At 48.0% G+C, this 24,990-nt stretch overlaps 2 protein-coding genes across 3 annotated transcripts in view; one reads left to right on the forward strand and one right to left on the reverse strand.

Moving 5' to 3' along the window:
• Positions 1 to 24,990, reverse strand: part of COMTD1 (catechol-O-methyltransferase domain containing 1) — a 581,650-nt gene that overhangs the window by 62,843 nt on the left and 493,817 nt on the right. The window lies entirely within an intron of this gene.
• VCL (vinculin) overlaps positions 21,508 to 24,990 on the forward strand; it is a 54,333-nt gene continuing 50,850 nt past the window's right edge. The window contains exon 1 of one of the 2 annotated variants that reach the window (XM_081329726.1): positions 21,508 to 21,702. In XM_081329726.1, the coding sequence (XP_081185852.1) occupies positions 21,535 to 21,702 (168 nt within the window). In that variant the 5' untranslated portion in view covers positions 21,508 to 21,534. The remainder of the gene's footprint in view (positions 21,703 to 24,990) is intronic. The other variant, XM_081329727.1, reaches the window with a different exon arrangement.

A 24,990-nucleotide genomic window follows, 5' to 3' on the forward strand; every position in this document is an offset into this window, starting at 1 on the left:
AGCAGGAAGAAGGGCCAGAAAGAGAAAGGGCAAGCAACATTGTTTATTCTTGCAGAATAAGCAAAACAAGGCTTTATACTTTTCTAATCAAACTTCGGTGTGAGAAAATTCAGGAGCTACATTTAAACCAAGATTCTCAGCCAGGTCCATCTTTTCAGTAGAAGAGTGTCTATATCATCCTAGTGTTGTGATTCAGGGTCAGCCTGTGGGTTCGGCAGTTGGGTCGGACGACTCAGAGGAGGAGGAGGAGGGGGGTGTTGAAGAGCTTGCTGAGGGGATTGGACAGCTTGATGAGAGCCCTCAGCCAGGCCCCTCTCATCTGGTCACGACGCAGACCCAGCTGTGTGAGCCTGACAGCGTGGATGAAGATGACCCACAGCTGGCCCTGTTCAAGGACGCCCGACGCAGGAGGCAGTCAATCAGGAGTAAACAGAGGAAGGCAATGGGGCTCCTCGGAAGGAGGCAGAGAGAAGCCACGCCCTGAACTGTATTTAAGGGGGAATGCGTGGGAGGGCTGGTTTGCTGAAGGCAACCGCTTGAAAAGCTCCTGTTTCTTGGTTCGTGTCTTGTTCTATTTGTTTTTGTAGCAATAAATTTGGCAGGCATAATTCCAGCCTCTTGCCTTCTTGTAAAAGGGGTTGTCCCTGCCTTTTCTGCAGGGCCGGTAGCAGGCTGGCACAGAACACCTGAGAGTATTTCCTAAATCCCTCGTTGCCACACTAAAGCAGTTGTGGTGAGTAAGCAGCTTAACACCCAAGAGATAGATGACCAGCCTATAAATCCCACCTGTCCAGGTGTCACCAGCATGTGGCTGGTCAAAAAAGTCATTGGGAGCAGGAACCCCATGGCTCTCCTCTTTTAACCACAGTCTTTGGTGAGCTGAGAACATCCCAAGGAACCAGGCGAGGTAGAAAGAAGTCCCACTTACCTTTTTGGATACGTATAAAGCTCATCCCTACAGAAGACAGCCTGCTGCTGCTGGATCTGGCTTGTTTTTCTTGGGCAGAGAAAGCCAAGAAAGGAGATCAGAAACTAAATGTCAACTGTCCAGTTGGCATTTCCAGGAAAAATAAACTCCTGGGAGGGAGATGATTTTACCAAGAATATAATACTGTACTGAAAATTTACACTGGCACAGAAGAAAGCAAAGCCAGCTTTGATTTTCCCCGCTTGAAGGCTTGCTTAGTCAAACAATAGACTCCCTCCCCTCACCCACCGGGTGTTCACATTGTCCAATAGTAATATTTCTTCTTCTTATGGAAACAGTCCACTTCTCCTTCCAGGGGTCTTGGCTCTCAGTTGCCTAGACATCACCCCTCCCACCTTTGCATTCCGTTGTCAAGATATGAGCAAAAGAGAAAAGCTTGGTGAAAAGCCAAATCCGTCTTGACATGCTGACTCCCCTGGAAAGAAAGGCAGACCTGGAGCAACAATAAACATATACACACAGTATTACGTACAACCCAGTCACTGCTACATTCCTGAATGGGGGCGCTGAGGATACCCAATGTGACATTTCTTAACTAACTCGCTGCCCCTAACATCAGGGCAGCGTCTGCTAACGGGTAGCCTTCCCACGGTACTAGATACTGCAATTTCCCCTTTGGTATCTGGAATTGAGAATCTTTTTAATCTCGGAGTTTGCAATGTGAAAGGAAAGACTTTCCTACTAACTCTCTACTAATATTAGGATGTTACACTTTGGCCACCTAATGAGAAGGAAGGACTCACTGGAGAAGAGCCTAATGCTGGGAAAGGTGGAGGGCAATAGAAGAAGGGGACGACAGAGAAGGAGGTGGCTGGATGGAGTCACTGAAGCAGGAGGCGTGAGCTTAAATGGACTCCAGAAGATGGTAGAGGACAGGAAGGCCTGGAGGAACATTGTCCATGGGGTCGTGATGGGTCAGACACGACTTCGCAACTAACAACAACAGCAACACACATTAGCAGCAAATAATGCTGAAGACAGGATCCTTTTCTATTATTCATATTAATCACATTTGATGGTGTTACTAGGTCATACAACTCTACAACAGGATTAACCATCTCCATATTTCTTAAGCTTCAGGTATTACCCATGGTTTTAGGGCAATGTTCCTTTTTCTGTCAGAAGCGGCATTTTGGCCATTGTCCATCTGGGGGAGCCAAACTATAATTTGCAGTAATAACTTGGGTTATTCACTCTGTGCAGGATGGGAGTTTAGGGACAGTCTTCAAACATGGTTTTGGTTAGCCACATTTATTCACAAATACTTGCAGGAATCTTAAACACAGCCACTTTAGACAAATTCCATACACATCCAGGATTTTTTTTACACACAGTAATGCTGCAGTATAAGATACACACACCCTGGTTTGTTAGGCTTACAGAGGAATACCCTGAAAACTTCTCCTGCAGGGGCATTGTCAGGAGAGGCACCTGTGACAAGGTGAGGCTTTGATTGGACACTTCCTGAATGTCCTGACACACAAAAAAAGACCCCTACAATCTACATAAACCACCCAAACTCTAAAGATATGACCTTTAGGACATAATAGGATTAACCCACCGATACCAAAAAGGGCACACTCGGACTCAGATCAAAGTACATGACACAGGAAATACACAGCCTCAAACAGGAACAACTCCAAACACAAAAGCCCAAGAAGGTATAAAAACCCGTCACTCCTAACACCATGTGGCCAGATGCTCCACAGCCTCATGTCTTGTGGTTCTGCTCTTCAATAAACTACAACCTTTTTTCTAAAGTAGTCTCCATTTTGTTTATTCCGGGCTTGGACTGGACCCTGAAGAAGATTTTTTTTTCCAACAATAGATTAACTCAAGGGTGTCTGCAGGGGGTGGTTGAAAAAGTCAAGATGTTGACTGTAACAATGCAGTTAAAACTGTGTTTATTTTTCATCTGTGGCTGCTATCCTGACTTTCTTGACCATCCCCTGCAGACGCCACTGATTTAATTGAAGGGCCGATGGCTCTTTTCTCACATCAGACTGCTGATCATCTGCCAGTCAGTCAACCTGTTTCCCAACATCCCTTTTTCTCTCCTTGCCATCTTCTCCTTCATTATCCACGAGTGCTTCACTGCACTCTTTCAAGTCCAACCATCTGCACAAACAAGTCAGTTTTCCCACCGGGACCACAGAGAGTTAAAATGGTTGCTTGGGAGCTTTTGAACAGTTTCTGCCATAATTCTGTCTCTTCTGCCACCCCCTGACCGGACAACAACTTTGCAACCACAAGGGCTTCATTTCGGAAGAAGGAGTTTGGCAAAAGAGTTCCTACAAGAACCACGAAAAGTCTACATGGGGCCAAAGATTTCTTTTATTTTCAAAAGCACCAGGCAAGAAGTGGGCAGGCTGTCAGAATGTCATTTTGTATTTTTGTACGTGATTACCAGGAAAAAGGAAGCTTGCGTTCCCCTTTCTGGTCTAATTTGCAGCAACATTCTTGTTACTATAGCAACCTACTGCAGGCTGATTTATTTCTTTTTATGACGGAATCCACTTCCACAAGCACGTGCTCCCTGCAGATCCCTCGGGAGGATCGCATTTCCTCTTTCTGACCAGCTTCAATAGCCCCAGGAGAAGATGGGAATGCCGCAGCCAGCTTCAGCAAATGCGTGGAGTATCTGGAAATGCCGCCACTTTTACAAGCTCCCCCCTCCTTGTAAACGGGTTGTAAAGGATCTTCCTTTTAGCCTTTATTTTTCCGAATAGTCCGCTGCTTACAAAAACACCAAGGCTTCTGGCACCGCTGGAGCAGGGTGCCGATTACAGCGGGTGGCCCAACCAGGGTGAGGTGTTCATGGTTCTGCCTGTTGCACCAGGGAAGTTTCACCTCTCCTGAATCTCGCCCTGTTTTAAAAACTGCAGAAGATGCTTGCAAGTGGGCACCTTTTTTGTAGGCCCGGGGGGGGGGATGTTCCTAACACAAACAGAGACTCACAGTGGGTGGAAACAGTCTGAAAAGCTGGTCACAATGTTCACTCATACACACACACACACACACACACACATGCACACAAACCCCCCCCCCACACACACACAACATTTTAATTAGGACTGGAAATCAAGGCCATGTTGCTGTTACAACCCCTTGCATGAACTCCGCCTGGCCGCTCTTCGTCTTTGCTATTTTCTTGGCACTCTTTTTTAGGAGTGACTTTGTGTGCTTGCTAATCTTCTTCCTAAGGCAGAGAAAAATTGACCAGCACAAAGTCACCCAGCTGGGCACTGGGTGTCTAAGGCAGGACTAGAACTGCCCATTTCCTAGCTTCTCATTCAACCCCACCATCACTAGACCAAACTGACTATTATGGTCTTCAACACCACCACCCCCTCCTTTTTTTCTGGAGAAGAAGGACTGAGCTAATTCGTGTGATTTATACCCGCCAAAGGTCGTGGCTCCTGACTCCACTGTTTTGTTTAGTCTAAAGCTACTTATTAACATCTGGAGGAAGGATCAAAGAGTTATGACCTCCTCTTGTGGGTGGTTGAAGGCAACGAATGGGCAGATGGCCAGCACGGCTGAGGAGTGAGGCCACCTAGCAGCCAGCTGACCTGGTTAGGCCGAGGCACATCCAGGGGGGGGGATCGTGGTCTGTGAAACCAGCATGAGGCCCTGCTTGAGAAGGGTGGAGGGGATGGGGACGGCTGTGCTGCCCTGATGCCTCTGACCTAAGCAGGGCCATGGGGTTGCTCAACCTAGTCCTTCCCCTTTTCATAGCATTCAGCTTCTCAAGCATCCAGAGGTCGTTGCTGTGAGCGGTCCTTCATGGTCTGTGGATTTCATTGGTTAGGAGAAAACCCAACAGGCTGCAGCTATCTGGCAATTGCATTTTTCCATGTGACGCCAGAGGTAAACAGGCGCATCCGGCAGCTTCTCTTCCGAGGCCAGCCTGAACAGCAGCTGGCTTTAAGCCGCTCCTGTTGGCAGCAGGCGGGCCCTAATTCAATGCACCTCATGCCCCGGATTGGCCTGTTAACCTTGCCTCCAAAATGCTTCCTCGGCTTCACTGGGAAATGCGTTTGGCAAACTAAGTGCCCCTTGTAGGAATCGCCTCCCCACACTTCAGCTGGAGCCTTAACAGGGCCCTCACCAGAAAGATGGAAAATAATCTGGATTTGGAAACAAGGAAAATTTCAAGAGACGGAAGGCTGGTGGCAACAAAACCAATGCCCGCCTCAATATACATGCCTTAAGTTCAGACAACCGCCTCTTGAAGAACACTCAAGTGTTAGAATCACTGATTGAAAAATTCTCCTAATTCATTGTGTTTGGAAACTGTGCTTGGACTTTTCTTTGACTGGGGCAATGGATTCTCTGTACAAACCACAGAAATTCTGTTATTTCAACACTTGGATTTGCTGTAACAAGAGGAAGAGCTTTTACTCACTTAGGGAAAGTCCTCTCTCTCTCTCTCTCTCTCTCTCTCTCTCTCTCTCTCTCTCTCTCTCTCTCTCTCTCTCTCTCTCTCTCTCTCTCTCTCTCTCTCTCTCTCTCTCTCATATCTTGGATCTCCTACCAATCTGGGAGCTTGAGGGTTGTGCCCAGCATCTCAGTTGCTCCTAGCGCTGCACTCTGAGGTTGTTCCTGGGTTCTTTTCGATCTCCTCTCCCAGTTTAGGTCTGACAGCCCCCGAGTGCTCCCATCACCGCTGGCACCAGTTTGGCCTTGACTTTCCACTTCCTTTCCAGTTCCATCCTTCTCCTCTTCCGCCTTCCTGATGTTGCTGTCCCTTGACACAGCTGCGTCTCTCACCACCGCTGTCTTCTGGTCTTCGTCTACTACCACAATGTGGACTATACTTGAACAAGACATACATACATACATACAGTACACTCATGTGTACGTTTAATAGAATAAAGTATCATTTAATGTAGCTAACTATTGTGTAGTGGCTTCTCGACCGCATGGCAATACGACGGACAAAGGGTTCAGCATGGCAGCTCTTTATTAGTGGAAGTACTGAACAGAACAATAGGGGTTACCTGTGCCCCTTATGTACCTGGCCAGGTACGCTCACAGCCAATCCCTTTATCTGGTTTTCCCGCCGAGCGCTAGCCAGCCAATCCTGTCACAGTACAGCGCCACCTGGTGGTGTCAAGAGCCGCTGCTTGTGTTCATTCATCCCCGTACATAACACTAACTGTTGTTTGGATTTTCTGTAAAAGAAAAATGAAGATTTGAGAAGGTGAGAAACTTCTAGATGGCAGCTGTGATCAGGTCACTTAATCCACAGGCGGCAGGGACAGCCCCCACCTCCCCGACACCCTTTGGCAGAGCCAAGTTATCCTATTACAGCTGGCCAGGGGTCCCACCTCTGCTTTCCTGCGTCTGGTGGCCCCTTAGAGGGCCTGCCAAAGCGGAAGAACAAGGCAGAAGACTTCCTGACTTCTTCAGAGGTCTCCTGGCCAGGTCTGCAGCGGCTGCTTGCTTCCCGCTGCAGCTCCCATCGTTTCCCTGCCACTCCAGGGAGATGAGGCTCAGCGGTGGTGTCCTGATTAGGACTTGACGTGAATGCGGCCGAGGCCAAACGGCCTGACTCCCTCTTTTCACTCGCCAGGCAAGGCCAACTTTGTGGAGGGATCTCCCGTTGACAGATGCAATCAGAACAGGAAAAATATACCATCTGACTCTTATGCTGAACGGCCACTACTGACTCTGCAGGGACTCCTGTGTAAAATTTGAAATATCCTGGAGAGGCTGATAAAGTCTATATGTGAAGCTACTGTTAAAAAACAAAAAAACGGTAGCAGAGGTGATCTGGCTCTGAAAAATGATTCCAGAATTCCCCTAGGAATAACATGCGGAAAGGAGGATTTGAGAAATGAGGTGTGCTTTTCAGCACATGCGACATTGACAACTGCCCTCAATTTCAAGCAGACCACCCAAGGATTCTCTTATTTTTCCTTCTTTAATTTAAAAAGCATTTCAGAAACATTAATGGGCTTGCTCGTTTTTCAGCTTTGAAATAAATATTAATAAAAGATGGGCTGTTGTTTTTTTAGTGTAAAAGTATTTGTGGGGGAAGGTGAAGGTTTTACAAGTGTTTGACCCTGGAGAGTTGTTTCCCAGCAGGCATTTGCTGTATGTTTTATATCTTCTGGCTACTAATAAGGCTTAAGATCCTGCATACAAGGCCCTTGTGCTTCATGTATCTTGTCTCATTCGCAGAATATTATGGAGAATACACACAGTCTAGTTAATTTATCTGTATACATACACGTGGATTCATGCAATGCCTTCAGTTAAAATGAGGACTGTGCAATATGCTGGACTGGGTTCCGAAAAAGAACGCAATGGAGACACGGTGAGCGTGCAACTGCCTGCGACTCTTTAAAACAGATGTACCCACTCCGAAGCCCCTTTCAGGAAGCGGACCCCAGGCATTGCACCCCACCAGGTGCAAAAACAGGTCAATGAAGGTGAACCTTTTGGGCTCGATGTGGAAAAAAATTGGAAACTGCCTAACTTGATTCTGTCCCTTATACATTCATTTATTTAAAAAAAATATCCAGTCCAGTCATGTGTTATCTATGTATTATTATAAAGAAACATCAAACAGTTATAGAAATGAATATGAGTAAAACAATCACATTTTCAAGAGGTCTGAGGGTTGCATGAGAGCACCCTCGCTTGTTGCACAGCCTCCGCAGCCTCTGACAATCATGCAAGATTAGGAGGTGCTTTGAAGAATAGCTGGTGTCAGGAAGAACAACTCGCTGTTGCCCAAGGAATTGCTTCAGCCCAGAAAAAACACACAGCTGATTTAAACTTTAAAAAAAGATATTTCAGACAAACTGCTGCAAAATATATCTGTTGGAGGAATAGCAGAGTTTTCAAAATCAATTAGTAATGTGGTGCCAATATAGACTACTCTAAGCTCGCTAAGCAGAACTGAGGCACCTCCAAATGAAAAAATAATAATAATAAAGGTACTTCTTTTAAAAAATCATCAAACTTTCATGAACTCACATTTAAGAATTCATGAGGTTTGCCTTGTCTTACAAAGACTTTGTGGCCAATTTCCCATTTTTCCACACAGAACTCGGCAACTTCTCCAACACGGAGAGGATAACAACGAAGGAAGACAAAAGATACTAGCCGGACTGCTTTCCATTGCTATGAAAGGACGTATTTGAAAGGCTGACTTCATCCTTAGATTGAGTGCACAGTTCATTCTCAAGTCATGTGGGAATTGAAAACAGAGGCGTCACTCTTTGGTTTAAACATCCTTCCCTACAGCTTTTCCATTTGCAAGATACTCTGGTGAGTCCCAGGTCTCCTCTCGACTGAAGGATGAAGAGTCTTATTATCAGCTGAAGCAGGAGCGTGAACAGAGCAATTTTCAAAACCTACCCAAGAGCTGCAGAGGAGGGATAGGAATATGGCAGGAAAACCACGTCATCCTCCTAAGTGACACCGCAAAATAAACGTTGGGGGAGGAAAGTGATGAGAAGAGCAACAAAATTGAGCCTCTTGGCTATTGAGCAAGGCGGCTGAAGAAATCTGCAAGCATTAAGAGCTGACACAACCCAGTTTTCCTGGGACCAAACGTTGTCTCTTCAATGGGGTTTACTTCAGAGGAGACATTTACACGCACACAGCTGTATCAAGTTGCAAATAATCCCTCACTGATTTCAGTAGAGCTCATTTCTGAGAAATAGGGCTGAACTGAAAATGGAGATGCCTCTACAGCTTGTTTCCTATGTCTGTCCGCTCTAAAGCCCCATCTTGGGTGAAGATGGGGCATTCAACCATGAAAGCCTTGGTGGAGCAGTGGGCTGATGCCTCCTTAAGTAACACCAGCTGCCTGCAATTAGTGCAGGTTCGCATCCCACCAGGCTCAAGGTCGACTCAGCCTTCCATCCTTCCCAGGTAGGTAAAATGAGGACCCAGATTGTTGGGGGCAATTAAGCTGACTTTGTAATAATGCCGCTTGTGGGGGTGTGTGAAAGCCCTAATAAGCAGGCATATACATAGAATGAAGGCTACTGCTAAGCTTGTAAGCCGCCCTGAGTCTTCGGAGAAGGGCGGGATATAAATGGAATTAAAATAAAAATAAAAATAAAAAAGGGTTTTTTTCAAGGTGATGCCTTGATCTGGGTTTGATCCAATGGCACTAAACTCTTTAGCACTCATGAACTATTTAGCACAAGAGGGCAGTAGGGTGTAGATCGAGAGTTACAGATTTATTCAAGCACTCTTTAATCAAGCATCAAATCAGCAAACACCTAGAGGCAAACTAAGTCATAACCAAAAGCCAACATGGGTTTGTTAAAAAGAGACCATACCAGACAAATCTTAATGCATTCTTTGACAAGGTGACAAAATTATTGGACCAGAGAAATGCTGTGGATATATTTTACTTGGATTTCAGTAAGGCATTTGATAAAATAGACCACAACCTACTACTTGATAAGATAGACAAATGTGGGTTAGACAGCATCACCACCAGATGGATTCATAGCTGGCTGACCGGCCGTACTCAGCTTGTGATCCTCAGTGGAACTGCATCTACATGGAGGGAAGTGTGCAGTGGGGTGCCCCAGGGCTCTATTTTAGGCCCAGTGCTCTTCAACATCTCCATCAAAGATTTGGATGAGGGAGACAGATGGGGAACACATCATATTTGCAGATGATACCAACAGGAATAGCTAACACTCCAGAAGATAGGCTTAAGATACAGAAGGATCTTGACAGACTTGAACATTGGGCCCTATCTAACAAAATGAAGTTCAATGGTGAAAAGAAATAACAGTTTAAATTTAGGCAAGAAAAACCAAATGCACAGATATACCGGTTTATTAAATCCCTTTAATATTAAGAGCACTATCTTTGTAAGTTTACTCTATCTTAAGACAATTATCTACTTCTTGCAAAAAAAACCAACAAAAAAAATCATTGAAGGCTTGAAGTTATTGCCTCAGCCTGTAGTAACCTGGGAAATTTACTCCATCTTAGAATCAATCCCTATCTGATCACAGTTAGTTGGAGAACAGGACCACTAAGTCCCTGGGACGGAAGAGATTCACCTGTTATGCGGTTCCCAAGATCACTTGGGTGACAGGCACAAAAGAGGGACTTTCCCCAAATTCAGAGAGCTGATCTTGTATCTGTGCAACTGTGCATTTCCAATTCGAAGTGATTCAGACGCACAGGCATAGGAGAGAAGGCACCTGGGTCAACAGAGGTAACTGAGCGAGGGAGATAGCTCTCCAGCGGTCTGCTGCAGCTGAGGAAAAAAGCTAACGCAGTCCCAGGGCTGCATCAACAGAAAGCTAGTTCCAAGATCACACGAAGTGATTTTTATACCGGTAAGACTGCACTTGGAATACTGTATCCAATTTTGGTCACCATGATACAAAAAGGAAGTTGGGAACCTTAGAAAGCGCGCAAAGAAGAACAACAAAGACGCTAAGGAGTCTGGAGGCTCAACTGTATGATGAACGGGGGAACTACAGGTATGTAGTCTAACAAAGACAAGGACTAGGGGTGACATTACGGCCGTCTTCCAATACTTGAAGAGGGGATCGATTTATTCTCCAGAGCACCAGAGGGCAGGACGAGAAGCAAAGGGTGGAAGATCTCTAAAGATTCAACCTGAAAATGAGGAGAAACTTCCCGACAGTGAGAACAACTAGTCAACGGGACAACATGCCTCCAGGAGTTGTGGATGCTCCATCACTGGAGGCTTTCAAGAAGAGACTGGACAGCCTTTTGTTCAGCATGGTGTAAAGTCTCCTGCCTTGGGAAGGGGGTAGACTAAAAGACCTCCAAGGTCCCGTCCAGCCCTATGATTCTATCTCTGGCAATACACTTGCTAGGCTAAACTTTTGAGGCTGGACTTGTCCTGCCTCAGATGCTTAGATAACACGGAAGGGGACAAACTTGGCAAAGTGAGTCACATTCAGCTAACTCTTTCCTTAAACATCTCCGTGTAATTTCTGGTGCATGTTGTGGACTGGAGCATGACTGGTGTAAATGCTTGGATTTCCCTCTGCAAAGTAATTTTGGTTTTGAACGAGAAATGAGAAGACTTTCTCCTGGGATAACCTGGAGCCTCAGCAAATGACCTCTGCTCTGGTTTTCTCTCCAGAGATGAGTTGATGCAAAATGGCTATTCCCCAGTCCAATTTAGAGATGGCAAATTCATTTAAATCCTGCATTTCAGATGAAATTCACATGCTTTTCTATTTTAAACTGAGCCTGAGGTAAGCTGATGCTTACAACGGCTACTAGTGATGCATTGTGACGGTGTGAGGCCATTTAACAAATGCAATATTGTAAACGTTTGGCTTAATTTGGCATTCAACGGAGCAGATTTCCAGAAAGAAAGAAAAAAGAAAACGTGGATTAGATGTTTTCTTCACAGTTCTGCAGTCCATAAAAAGTGACAAAATGTGAATGGTCTCTGCGAACTACGGAGCAAAAATACAGCCTCCCCTTTAGATCAGGGGTCCCAACACCCGGTCCGAATGGGCCAGGTTGTGGCCCATTCGGAACCGGGTGTCGGCTGACATGTCCCATCTCTAATCCGTGACTTTGGAAGCCAGCACGTTTCACAGCTGAGTTAGTGGTCTTACTCGACTCTGTGATGCTTTGTAACTTTATTTTTCCTCTTACATGGCCTAAGCTGAGACTTATTGTGAGTTGAATACAATTCATTAAAAACATGAAAGTGGATTAAGCTCATAGGGGGGTTTGCCTGCCGTCGGTTCCCCTCCCACCCCCACCCCCCACCCTCTTCAACTAAGACCAAAGCTGTAGAGCCTCTTTCTGAAGGAGGCCCTGCGGTTGGGAACCTTGGCAGGAGCCCAGGCCTTCTCTGCCGTAGGATGCCGGTTCAAGCGCTGCTGCTGATTTGCTCCCATATTTGGAAATGGGCCGGTGGCTTGGAAATCCCTCTTTTAAATTCCTGTTTAAATTCCAGAGCGACTGCTTCATTCAAGTGAAGTAAATCAAGCCCCACACGGAGGGGGAGGCCAGGACGGAGAAGCCGCCGGTCCTGCCTGATGCAGCCCACCACTTGGGACGTTGTGAGCAGGCACCCCTTCTGCCCGTTTTCTGCCCATCTTTGCCTGCTTCTTAACAGCTGCAATCTCTCCATTCCCAGCTGTGATGCAGCGAATCTCTTTCGCCGAAACCTGGAAACGTCGCCCCTCCTCTGAGTACAGTTCCGCTCTGTGCAACCTGATCCCTCGGTAAAGCGCTGTGGGGTTCGGTCCGGTTCAGCATCCCAGCGAGCATCGTAACGTTCATTAGCTGCCCTGCAGGCAAAGTAAGACAAGGACACCAACATGCCAGGAAGGAAACCTCTGGCTCAGCGCCCTCCGTGCTGGGCCAGCTCAGCCTCCTATTTGCCAGCATTATCTTATTTTGAGAGAGCAGGACGACGCTGCCCTTTCGCCTTTGGGCAGCCTCGTCCAGCTGGATAAAAACCCCAGAGCCTTTTCAGACCAGGCTGTTCGTGATGCATTGGCCTGCTAGGTCTCAGTTCTGGGCGGAAGGGTGTTTGCCTGGCTCAGCCCTTGCTGCGACAACACAGCACCGATAAAGGCAGTTGCGGCTGGGAGGACTCCCTCCGCTCTTCTGGGGACAGCTGACCATTTCGTTTCTAGCAGGTGGTGCATCTCTCGCTTATTTCACACTCTTCCCCCCCACCCGGTCTCCTCCTCCTCCTCTGCCCAAAACGCATTCAGAAGGAAAAGACAAAAATGCAGTGCAACCCTTTGTGAAAAGTCAATTTAAAAAATGTGGGATTTGACACGGCCTGAACTGTCAGACTGAGGCATTTAAGGAATGCTTTTCCTTCTCTTGTTAGCAAGTCGTTCCGAAGGGAAGATCTTTCCGAGCCTTTTGACTTTTCTGTACTTTTCTGTCCTTGGTGGAGCAGTGGGCTGATGCCCCCTTAAGTAACACCAGCTGCCTGCAATTAGTGCAGGTTCGAGTCCCACCAGGCTCAGGGTTGACTCAGCCTTCCATCCTTCCGAGGTAGGTAAAATGAGGACCCAGATTGTTGGGGGCAATAAGCTGACTTTGTAATAATGCCGCTTGGGGTGTGTGTGAAAGCCCTAATAAGCAGGCATATACATAGAATGAAGGCTACTGCTAAGCTTGTAAGCCGCCCTGAGTCTTCGGAGAAGGGCGGGATATAAATGTAATAAAAATAAAATAAAATAAATAAATTTTCTCCTTGTGCAGGGGAACACAGAGGCTCGGAAGGAGCCTCCCGCGCCTTGCTCCCAGCATGCCAGGACAATTTGCAGCCTGGAAATAACTTCTCTTCTGGAAGAGAGCAATTGCCTGCTGTGATCAGCCGCCCAATTAGAATACTCCACTTGGAAGGAGCCATTTGGGTCTCCAAGTCCCACCTTGGATCCGGATCAAAGTCTCTCTGGCAGACGGTCCTGCTCACCAGCCGTGGTTCCATCCTCACAGCCACCCTGATTTTTTTTTCTTTTTAACGGGAATCTCATAGGCCACGTTTCTTTTCTTTTTAAAAAAGGGACCTGCCGTTTTGACCAACCAGAATAGAACGTTTTAAAAATATCATTTTTATTATACGTTTTAACAATAATCTTTTTGCCAACTGGTACATCAGTTGTCAAAACAAGTATTGTCTGAAACAAGAGGGTCACTCCCTTATTTGTTCACACCCTGGCATTTTAATAGCACCCAAAAAAGATAATGATAGAGATCAAAGGTTGACCAAGGAGAGGTATGTTTCCTTCTAGTAATGAGAGGGATCTCACAATGAGGGACAACAAGTCACTTGTACATCTCAGCGGCTGCTTCTCCTCCAGCCATCTGGTCAGCTTCAGGACCACCAGTGTGTGTGTGTGTGTGTGTGTGTGTGTGTGTGTGTGCGCGCGCTAAACCCACATCCCCCAAAGCCCAAGTGCTCTACACAAAACACTTGTATGAAGTTTGGACAGATGGTTGACCTGCTGGTCTGGCCCTGTGTCAAAAGTCATCTCCTCTCCCGGACTGCAGCCCATGTTGTAGGGAATGACTGGTGGATGTTTGGCTGTTGGTGGAAGGGATGGACAAACAAGCTGGGAGAACACAAGCACTGCTCATCCTAAACGAAGACATCATTTTTAGCGTTGTGCATCTGTCAGGTTGAAGATCACCAAAGAAGACGAGACATTTCCCGCCAGGCTAACTTTCTGCCGCCTGAACTGCTGGCTGGCCTCTTGCTTTGGCCAGGAAGAAAAGCTTTGCCCATCCCTCATCTAACTATCCAAGGTTGAGATAGTTTAGCCTTGCCAGTTCAGGTTTGCTTTACATGTAATGGTTTGTGGCTGTACAAATCATTTGTACAACAGTGACTTGACTTCTCTCACGGAGTGAAAAATGTGTGTTTGTGTGTGTGGTCCAGCTCATGCAGCAAAACGTCTTGGGACAGCCAGGAATGGCCATTCTCTTTTTTCTTGAATCTGAGGCAATGTGTCAGGTCGCATCTCTTTCTGGAATATGTGTGTTTGTGTGCATGGGTGTGGGCATGTGCACACATGCATAGCCAGAAGAGAAAGAAAGAAAGAGAGGAGGGGGCTTCCGTAACTGGGGCGGGCAGGTTTCCTGTGCCTATAAAAAGAGATGATAAATTCAAGTTCCTCTTTCTATTTTAATTTTCAACCACAGAACAAATATTTGTAGCTTTACTTCTATGAAAGCATGGGAAATTCTTCTCAGTTAAATATGTATTATATTAATAGTTTTTCATTGCGCGGTGCATAAAAATCAGGATTACGAGTCAGTGCATAGATGAAAGAAAGCCAGTCGCTCCCCACCGCCTGCACAGAACTTACTGTTGGAAGTCCGGAGACAGGTTATTACCCACCGGCCCTGCAGGGGAGGCTTAGCTTGGGCAGAATAGCTGGGAGGCCTGATACGGCCTTAACGGTGATCCCCGAGGACCGATTCTCCCTGGGGTGGGGCTGGCCACGAGGGGCAAGGGGAGCTCGGAAGCTCACCCTGTCACCACACCTGAAGGAGGACCTGTGTGGAGAGAGCTGCCCTGCCTCAAGATTTTCTTTGCGGTATATTTCCCCCTGGCTTAATGGCAAAGACACACACACACACACACACACACACCCAGGACATTGGGGTACGAATCAGGAGTGAGCCTTTTTCAGAAGTTTAGGAAACTGCCAACCTGCAAGATGTGAAGTCATCACAGAAATGCTGCAACTTACACATTTGCACCCGATGTGATGACGCAGCCGTATAATCACTGCATTTGCAGGCGAATGCAATCACCTCTGTCAGTTTTGTGTTTCTTGCTATGGTATTTGTTATGCACGACTGGAGTTAAGTTATTATTATTATTATTATTAATAATAATAATTTTATTTATATACTGCCCTTCTCCCGAAGGACTCAGGGCGGTGAACAGGGCAGATGTATAAAATACAAAAAATACAAAAGTTAAAAGAAATTAAACATAATGCCCAAGTAAAAACGATAAATACAAATGTTAAGAGCAATAAAAAACCCAACCCAATGAGTTGGACTCATTGGGGCTGAATTAACACCCTTTTGATATTCCCACAACATAGAAGCCCTTTGATCTTGCTCTGTATGTTGAGAGAACAGAACCACAGATCCACAACCGAATTGGCACTTTGTCAAAAGCCGTAAAGTGCACGTAGAGGGACATCTGAGTGCACAGAAACATAGGGACTCAGGGAAATGTTTGAATATAGGCAAGACAAATTAATTTTACAAAAAGGTTTGCCCTATTTTTAAGAAGTTTTTTGAATTCCAGAAGGCAATACAACTAAAGAATTTGAAAAAATGTAGGGATTATATCAGCTCAGACTGAAATAAGCAGATAGATCTACCCGCCCTACAAACCTGTTTATAAATTGCATATTTTACCCTCACAGTTAACAACCCAAGCCTCACATCACACAGAATGACAGTTTTTCTGCCCAAGAGAATCTGTGTTTTGTCAGGCAGACTTTTATGAGCTGTGTGAATAACACCGCTTCATGTAATAAACTAAGAAGGTGGTTTTAAAATTATTTTTGTTTACATTTCAGCTAAAAAAAATTCTGCTTCAAAAGCATTGAAGTGACAACCTCACAATGAGGTTGGCACATTTCTCCTGTGGAATTGAAGAAGTTTTGGTAAAGTCACAACTGTTTCCCTCTGTTTCAAAATAGTACTTATAAATTATGAGGATTTGTTCTGAATGTATGCTAGCATACATTCCTTGGACTGCAAGGCGATCAAACCGGTCAGTCCTAGAGGAGATCAACCCTGACTGCTCTTTAGAAGGCCAGATCCTGAAGCTAAAACTCAAATACTTTGGCCATCTAATGAGAGGGAAGGACTCACTGGAGAAGAGCCTAATGCTGGGAAAGATGGAGGGCAATAGAAGAAGGGGATGACAGAGAATGAGGTGGCTGGATGGAGTCACTGAAGCAGTAGGCGTGAGCTTAGATGGACTCCAGAAGATGGTAGAGGACAGGAAGGCCTGGAGGAACGTTGTCCATAGGGTCGCGATGGGTCGGACATGACTTCGCAACTAACAACAACAACATGCCCATGAAGCTCCCGGATAAGCCTGTATTTCCATGTTCCAAATAAATCCTGGTTGGGGGGGGATCCTGCTGTCTTTGAAGTGTGTTGCAAATGTCATGATACCTCCCCCCCAAGGCATTTCTCCTCGAAAAGGGCGCATATCCATTATGAACTCTGTCAGATGCTTGAGACAAAAAAGTAAACATGTAGAAAACCTGACATTCTGAAATTGTTGGCTTGTCTCCTGTTGGGGTATCGGAGGTATTTGGAGGAGGGTATAATTTATCATAGCCAGACAAGAGTTTGGTTATGCTCAAGATTTGGTGAAGGCAGAATGAGGAATGGATTTATACTTTTGAAGTGTGTGCACAGCCTTCCCCTCCAGCTATTCTCTTTCCTCACAACTGCTTGCACATGTGGCTGCAAGGATCCCTTTCCACAATTTCACTTTCCACATAATGACCCCTGATTGAGGTTTGGAGAATAAAAAGTTGCAGTAGATCCATACCCAAAGATGGCGAGTGTGGCGAGAATTCTACATGTGCAAAAGTGGGAAGACACATCGACCCCCACAATGGAAGGACGGATGGAAAAAGTGATGGAGTCGGCAGAGACAGCAAAGTAACTACTTTAATTAAAGACAAGAATGTATCCAGTTTTGTTTCCACTTAAAAACCACATCTGGACTTTTTGCTTGGAACTGAAAAAAACGAAACTTTGATTGTAGGTTTTGACAATTAGATTAATTTTGTTGTTATTATAGAAATGGCTAACGCTCACCAAATATTCAAAGCAAAGAGATGCGATTGTTAACTGTATTTTGTCTTTTAGTGCACCAAAAACAGTTGGAAGTCACTGCTTTTCATTCCTTTCATCCTGCACCCCCCCCCCCGTCCTCTTCCTTATCTTTCTCTATTTCCTTATCATCTATTTGTATTTTATGCTATAATAAACTTCAAAAAAAAAGAAAGAAAGTTTGCTTGCACTCTGCAGTCTGACCCACATATAGGAAGGACTCCTTGGTCGCCGTGGACAAAGACAGAGTGAGATGATGGTATCATGAACTGGTTGTGCAAGTGACACAAACGGCAAAGGTGACAGGACATCACTCGGGCCTGCAGACTCCTTTGGGCCGGCTATGTCCTGGAGCCTGTCTGGAGCAGGGCAGTTACCAGCCCTGGTGAGGGACCATCAGGCCCATCTTGCCTTTCTTACCGCACACAGGACACGCGCACAAGATGGGCTGATGGAGAGCAAGGAGATCACCACAACAGGGAGCTGGGAGCAACCAGTAGGTGCTGCTTGGTTTCTGTAGTAGAGTATAAGGCAGGGTCTTACGTTCTAGGCGTAATTTTTCTTTCCATACTAAAATCTCAGCAGTCGGTGGGAGATCGTATCACCCGCTCTGCTCGGGAGCCAGCAGCGAGGGCGAGGCCAGATTTCCCTACAGTGGACGGAGTAGAAGATTGCTCTGAGCTCTGCAAAGCATGACGGTTACAAACAGCAAAAATGGCTCTTTGTCTGCAACTCGAGTGACACACAGCTGAGCGGGAAGTAAATTGGCTCATTTGCTGAGCCCAGTCAGGGTTGTGGAACCGTAAAGAGTGCCAGAGGCGCTTCTGGACCAGCGCAGAGTCCTTGGGTGGAGTCTGTGAGCAGAGGTGCCTCCTTTGTGCCGTCTCCGTGTTCCCGCTCAGGAACAGCCAGCGGTCAGAACAGGCAGAGCGGAGTGTCCGAAGTAGCTGACCAGGAGGAATGGGTGGATCCAGAGGACCTGGACCGCCTGGGTAGAGATCCAAGCCATCCGCAGGGCACAAGGATAGAGCAAGCACTAACAGGCTTAGCTGGACAATTTGAACCGGTGGCCACCGGTCTGGAAATGAGGATTTAAAAGATCTTTCCCCTCCCCCCACCCTTTCCCCTTCCAATGGAGTGGGCGCAGGGACGGCCCGAGTGTCTTCCCAGGTGGGGTCAGTGGGCTAAGGAAGAGGCACAGGGGGGGACCGTCTCTGGTGGGGGAGCCTCTTTGGGGGAGGGGGGGCCAAAGATACTGCTTAGGGCCTTATTTTGAATCCATTGGATAATGGGGTATTGTTGTAGATTGTGATGTTAAAGAAACTAACTTGATGTTGAATAATTATGGCGGGAAAGGAATATGAGAGATAGACAGAAAACATATGAAAGAATTTTGTTATAAATATGCATAGGTACCTTGATAGAAAAGGTTTGGGATGCTAGCCTTATTTTGAATCTATTGGATAATGGGGTATTGTGATGTTAAAGAAACTAATTGGATGTTGAATATAAAAAGGTTAGTTTGTTTATTATAGAAGAATGGGTGTCTAAAGTTTCCAATCTTGCAGAGAGGTCTAAGATTTTTGTGAATTTGAAGGATTATTCACAGGAAAGATATGTTTCAGTTTGGAGGAGATGGATAGATTATATTTAGAACAAATATGGGATTAAAAAGTTCCATTTAGCTGATGAGTAGATTTTAGTGGGATATTGTTATTGGTACGTTGATTGTAGTTATGTTAAAGGGGAGTTAAAGCACATTATGAATTTGGTTAATTGTATATTTGCATAATTTTTATTTAGAATATGATTATTATAACTATAATCCTGTATTTAGCTCTGGGAAGTGGGGGGGGGAAGTGGGTGGTTTTGGGGTGGGGGAGATTTGGGGGTAAAACTTTGTTTTTGTAAAACTTTTCAATAAAAAAAAAAGATACTGCTTAGGGCAGCATTTTATTTTATTTTATTATTTTTTATTTTTTATTTTTTATTTTAATTCCATTTATATCCCGCCCTTCTCCGAAGACTCAGGGCGGCTTACAAGCTTAGCAAGCTTTGATCATAGAGGGGCCGAGGAGTCCAACTGGAACCGCAGTATACAGCTGTTGACCCCAAAGCCCAGGTGCTCGGGGGGGGGGGGCAAGGAAAGGCCCGGGCAGCGGGACAGACTTTCCCTCGGCTAACTGAAGCCCCCTTTTCTCTTCATGTAATAATGTAAAAGATAATTTAATCTTTTCATTCTCTTTTAACTTTGTATTTTCTATTGATGCGATTTCCAAATGCCCTGTAAACCACCCCGAGTCCTTCGGGAAAGGGCGCTATATATCAATCGAATAAAATCGAAAATCTAAATCAGGGGTCTTCAAACTTGGCCCTTTGATGACTTGTGGACTTCAACTCCCAGAATTCCTCAGCCAGCATGCCTGGCTGAGGAATTCTGGGAGTTGAAGTCCACAAGTCATCAAAGGGCCAAGTTTGAAGACCCCTGACTCTAAATCGAATTGCAAGCAGAGACCAGCCAAAGGGGCCAACCAGGAGGGAGGGGGGGAAAGGGTGCCGCAGGCGGGGAAGCCCCCCTCCCCACGGAGCACCTCCCAGCGCCCCCCTCCCTCCTCCCTCCCTCCGGAGCTCAAGGGAGGCGCGGCCAAGGCCCGGGGGGGTACGGGGGGGGGGGGAAAGAGGCCGCCCCCAGCACCCGCTCAGCCAGCGGGACCCCAAAGCCGCCCGAGGAAGTTGCAGGGAAGGGGCGGCGCCCCGCCTCGCTCTTACCGCCCTCCTTCCCTCCCTCCCCTGGCATCCTCTCCCGCCCGCGGCTCCCTCCGGCTCCCCTTCCGCGCCTTCTAAGGCAGGGGTCTCCAACCTTGGTAACTTTAAGCCTTGTGGACTTCAACTCCCAGAATTCCTCAGCCAGCCAAGCTGGCTGAGGAATTCTGGGAGTTGAAGTCCACAAGGCTTAAAGTTGCCAAGGCTTGGGGATCTCTGTAAATCTAAGGCAGGGCTCTTCAAACTTGGCCCTTTGGTGACTTGTGGACTTCAATTCCCACAATTCCTCAGCCAGCCAGGCTGGCTGAGGAATTCTGGGAGTTGAAGTCCACCAGGCTTAAAGTTGCCAAGGTTGGGGGATCTCTGTAAATCTAAGGCAGGGCTCTTCAAACTTGGCCCTTTGGTGACTTGTGGACTTCAATTCCCACAATTCCTCAGCCAGCCAGGCTGGCTGAGGAATTCTGGGAGTTGAAGTCCACCAGGCTTAAAGTTGCCAAGGTTGGGGGATCTCTGTAAATCTAAGGCAGGGCTCTTCCAACTTGGCCCTTTGATGACTCGTGGACTTCAATTCCGAGAATTCCTCAGCCAGGTGGCTGAGGAATTCTGGGAGTTGAAGTCCACCAGGCTTAAAGTTGCCAAGGTTGGGGGAATCTCTGTAAATCTAAGGCAGGGCTCTTCCAAATTGGCCCTTTGATGACTCGTGGACTTCAACTCCCAGAATTCCTCAGCCAGCCAGGCTGGCTGAGGAATTCTGGGAGTTGAAGTCCACCAGGCTTAAAGTTGCCAAGGTTGGGGGAATCTCTGTAAATCTAAGGCAGGGCTCTTCCAACTTGTGGACTTCAACTCCCAGAATTCCTCAGCCAGCCAGGCTGGCTGAGGAATTCTGGGAGTTGAAGTCCACGAGTCATAAAAGGGCCGAGTTGGAAGAGCCCTGATCTAAGGGCTGCAGAATGCCTGACGTCACGCGGAGCCCGGGACGGCCGGCGGGGGAGGGGGGGGGCAGCGGCCAAAGGAGGAGTGGCGGGAGGAAGGCAGGGGTCGGAATCCGGGCTCCTCCAATCAGGGCGGGGCCGACGCTCCGTCATTGGCGGAGGCGCGGCAAGGGGGCGGGGCGGGGCAGCGGCCAAAGGAGGAGGGGAGGGGTCGGAATCCGGGCTCCTCCAATCAGGGCGGGGCGGGCGCTCCGTCATTGGCGGAGGCGCGGCAAGGGGGCGGGGCGGGGCGGGGCTTCCGTCCGCGGCTTTGCGGGGCGCGGCGCTGCGGAGCGGTTCTCGCGGAGTGGCGGCGGCGGCGGCGGCGGCGGTTCCCGAGCTCCCTTTCGCGGTCGTCCCGAGTCCCGCCGGTCTTTTTCCCCCGCCGCGAGCGAGCGAGCGCCGCTCCCGGCTGGTCGGGCCAGCCAGCCGTCGAAGTTGCCGTCGGGCGGACTGGTTGCAGCAGCCATGCCGGTCTTCCACACGCGCACGATCGAGAGCATCCTGGAGCCGGTGGCCCAGCAGATCTCCCACCTGGTCATCATGCACGAGGAGGGCGAGGTGGACGGCAAGGCCATCCCGGACCTCACCGCCCCGGTGGCCGCCGTGCAAGCCGCCGTCAGCAACCTGGTCCGGGTGAGCGGAGGGGCGCGCGGGGCGGGACGGACCCCCCAAACCCCCCCCCCCCCCGAAGGGCGGCCGGGGCTGCTCCGAGCGGCCGGCGGGGCAGCAGCGAGGCGAGCGAGAGGCGAAGCTGCCCCACCCCACCCCCCACCCCAATCCTCGGCTGTGCAACCGCTGCTTCTGCCAGGGGTCGGGGTGGGGGGGCGTTGGCAGAAAAAAGCCAGGGGGGGGGGCTGTGCAACCGGCAGCGAAGAAGTCCCGTTAAAACTTCTTGCTTCGATCCCGGGCCGGAGCAGGCCGTTCTCGGAAGAAGCCGACTCCTTCCTCCCCGCCCTCAGCCCAGCCCAGAGAAGAAGCAGCTCCTTCGGGAACTTCCTGACTAGTTTCCTTTATTTCTTTTAATTTTTTTTTTAAATTCCATTTATATCCCGCCCTTCTCCGAAGACTCAGGGCCGCTTTACAAGCTTAGCGGTAGCCTTCATTCTATGTATATTTTATTTATTTTAATTCCATTTATATCCCGCCCTTCTCCGAAGACTCAGGGCGGCTTTACAAGCTTAGCAGTAGCCTTCGTTCTATGTATATGCCTGCTTGTTAGGGCTTTCACACACACACACACACCCCAAGCGGCATTATTACAAAGTCAGCTTAATTGCCCCCAACAATCTGGGTCCTCATTTGACCTACCTGGGAAGGATGGAAGGCTGAGTCAACCTTGAGCCTGGTGGGACTCGAACCTGCACCAATTGCAGGCAGCTGGCGTTACTTAAGGAGGTATAATCTACCAGATTTGGGGAGCTCTGATCTAATTTAATTTTTAAATTTTAATGTTTTTAAATTTTAATTCCATTTATATCCCGCCCTTCTCCGAAGACTCAGGGCGGCTTCCAAGCTTAGCAGTACCCTTCGTTCTACGTATATGCCTGCTTATTAGGGCTTTCACACACACACCCCCAAGCGGCATTATTACAAAGTCAGCTTATTGCCCCCAACAATCTGGGTCCTCATTTTACCTACCTCGGAAGGATGGAAGGCTGAGTCAACCTTGAGCCTGGTGGGACTCGAACCTGCACTAATGGCAGGCAGCTGGTGTTACTTAAGGAGGCATTAGCCCACTGCTCCACCAAGGAGCAGTGCTTGCTTTTCCCCCTTATCGGACGCCTTCCAGGGACTGGCCAGAGCTCTTGTCCCGGGATCCCTGCCTCCTGCCCGGGAAGGGGGCCTGCCTTCCCTTGAAAATAATAATAATAATGCCACGATGAGTAGAACGAGTCATTTCTTTTCCCCTGCTTGTTAAGACCCTCCTGATTTGGTATGGGTGGGTTTTACTTCCAAGGAAGAGCATTCGAGGCTGGCCTGAGGATAGAACAGAATAGAATCACAAGAGTGGGAAGGGACCTTGGAGGTCTTCTAGTCCAACCCTCTGCTCAGGCAGGAAACCCTACCCCTGCCCTAGACCATTTCAGGCAAATGGCTGTCCAGTCTCTTCTGAAAAACTTCCAGTGTTGCAGCATTCGCCGCTTCTGGAGGCAGGCTGTTCCACTGGTGAATTGTTCTCACTGTCAGGAAGTTTCTCCTTAGTTGTAAGTTGCTTCTCTCCCGGATTGGTTTCCATCCGTTGCTTCTTGGATATGCTGCTTCCAGGGGCCGTTGCCCTGACTCTTGGAAGGGAGGACCCAGCCTGGGATGAGCCCTTTCTTCCCAAAATGTCCAGGTTGCCTTTTCATTCTCCCAGAAGCTCCTCCCGCCTGTCTCTTGTTCTTAAGCCACTCCTGGCCCTCCCCAGCCCTGCTGGCTGCTCTGTCACAGCCAGAGGGTTTCCTGAGTGCCTGGGCCGGGCCTTTTGGCAGCTTTGCAGATAGCCAAGGCCCTCTCCCTTCTTGGCCTCTCAGAGACTCCGCCTGGGATGCAGGCGCAGTGGTGGAGCTAAAGCAAAGAGAAGTCTTGGAGAAAGTCAGGCCTGCCTTCTTGGAATTAACTCGGGCTCCTGCTGATCCCAGTTACCTGCTGGAGCATTTTTTTTTTCCCCCCATGGCTTGCGACTGTCCGTATGCCCAAAGGCTTAGAGCAGCCCTGGCTGGCTGGGGAATTCTGGGAGCGGAGGTGCAGACAAAGTTGCCAAGGTTGGGAACTGGTGGTGTAGAGAATAAGGAAGATGGCCTGGATGGAGATTCCGCAGGCAAGAAGGCTGAAGCATTTCTAAAGGCCAGAATGTTCAGGCCACATTCAGAAGCGGCTCCGGCAGAGACCCTCGTGGCTTCCAAGGAGTGTCAGAAGGGGTGTGTGTGTGTGGATTCACTACAGTCAGAGAAGCAAAGTTCTGTTGTTATAGCCAGTTTCAATAAAAGTGATCCTAACCTTCCTGGGGAGTGGATTTCCTGGTGCAGTCTGCCTGGTGGGGCTGACGCTTCACGTGTCTCAGAGTTGCCTGAGGATTCCTCTCGATCCAAATACTCAGTCCGATCCTGTGTTAGCCTTCCCCAACCTCCTTTTTTCCTTTATCGTTCCATTCTTTCCCCAAACTTTCTGCAAACCCATTTGTGTAACTACCTGCTAATTAAAACAGCTCCTAGGTTATTTTCTCTCTCTCTCTAGGAATTTTTTTTTTCACCTCACCTATATTGACTCCTGCATTATACATTCATCTGCTTCCCTAACTTCCATTTCAACCCTTTCTTCGAAGCGTTTTCTCCCTCTCCAATTTATTGTCACTCCTTTAAAAAAGAAAGAAGTTCAGATGAAAAACTCTTCCTCCCCAGCTTCTGAATTGCTCTCTTGCTTGCTGAAAAGATCCAGAAACAGCCCTGGGAGGGCCCAGAGGGTGTAATTCATGTCACAGCAGGCAGCAGGGGCAGGCGACAGAATGAAAGTTGCCCTGCAACCTTCTTCCCTGGGCTGAGCCCATTTTCCTCTGCAAAGGCCTGCCTGCTCCCCAATATCCCCTCTCCCGGCACCCCACTTCTTGGCTGCTGCTTGCAAGGGGAAACAAGCTGCCCGGTGGAGTTGCTGCTCTTGGTGTAGCCTGATACTCCCGGCCTGCTCCTCTTGAGTTTCCACTCTTAGCTCCAGCCCTGCCCCCCCCCCGCCCCAGCAGGCAGGCGGTGGCTGGAGAGCCAGACAAAAAGTAGGGGTGCGCCTTGACTTACACGGCCACAATTCAGCCGGATATTCCCCTTGTGGAGCAAGATAGCTGCTAGGTGAATTTTGCGCCATTTTATGGCTTTCCTTGCCCCTGCTGAGTGAATCTCTGCAGTTAAGCTAGTAACACGGTTGTTAAGTGAACCTGGCCCCCCCATTGAT

This window comes from Vipera berus, assembly GCF_964194415.1.
Source record: "Vipera berus genome assembly, chromosome: 5".
Taxonomy (NCBI): domain Eukaryota; kingdom Metazoa; phylum Chordata; class Lepidosauria; order Squamata; family Viperidae; genus Vipera; species Vipera berus.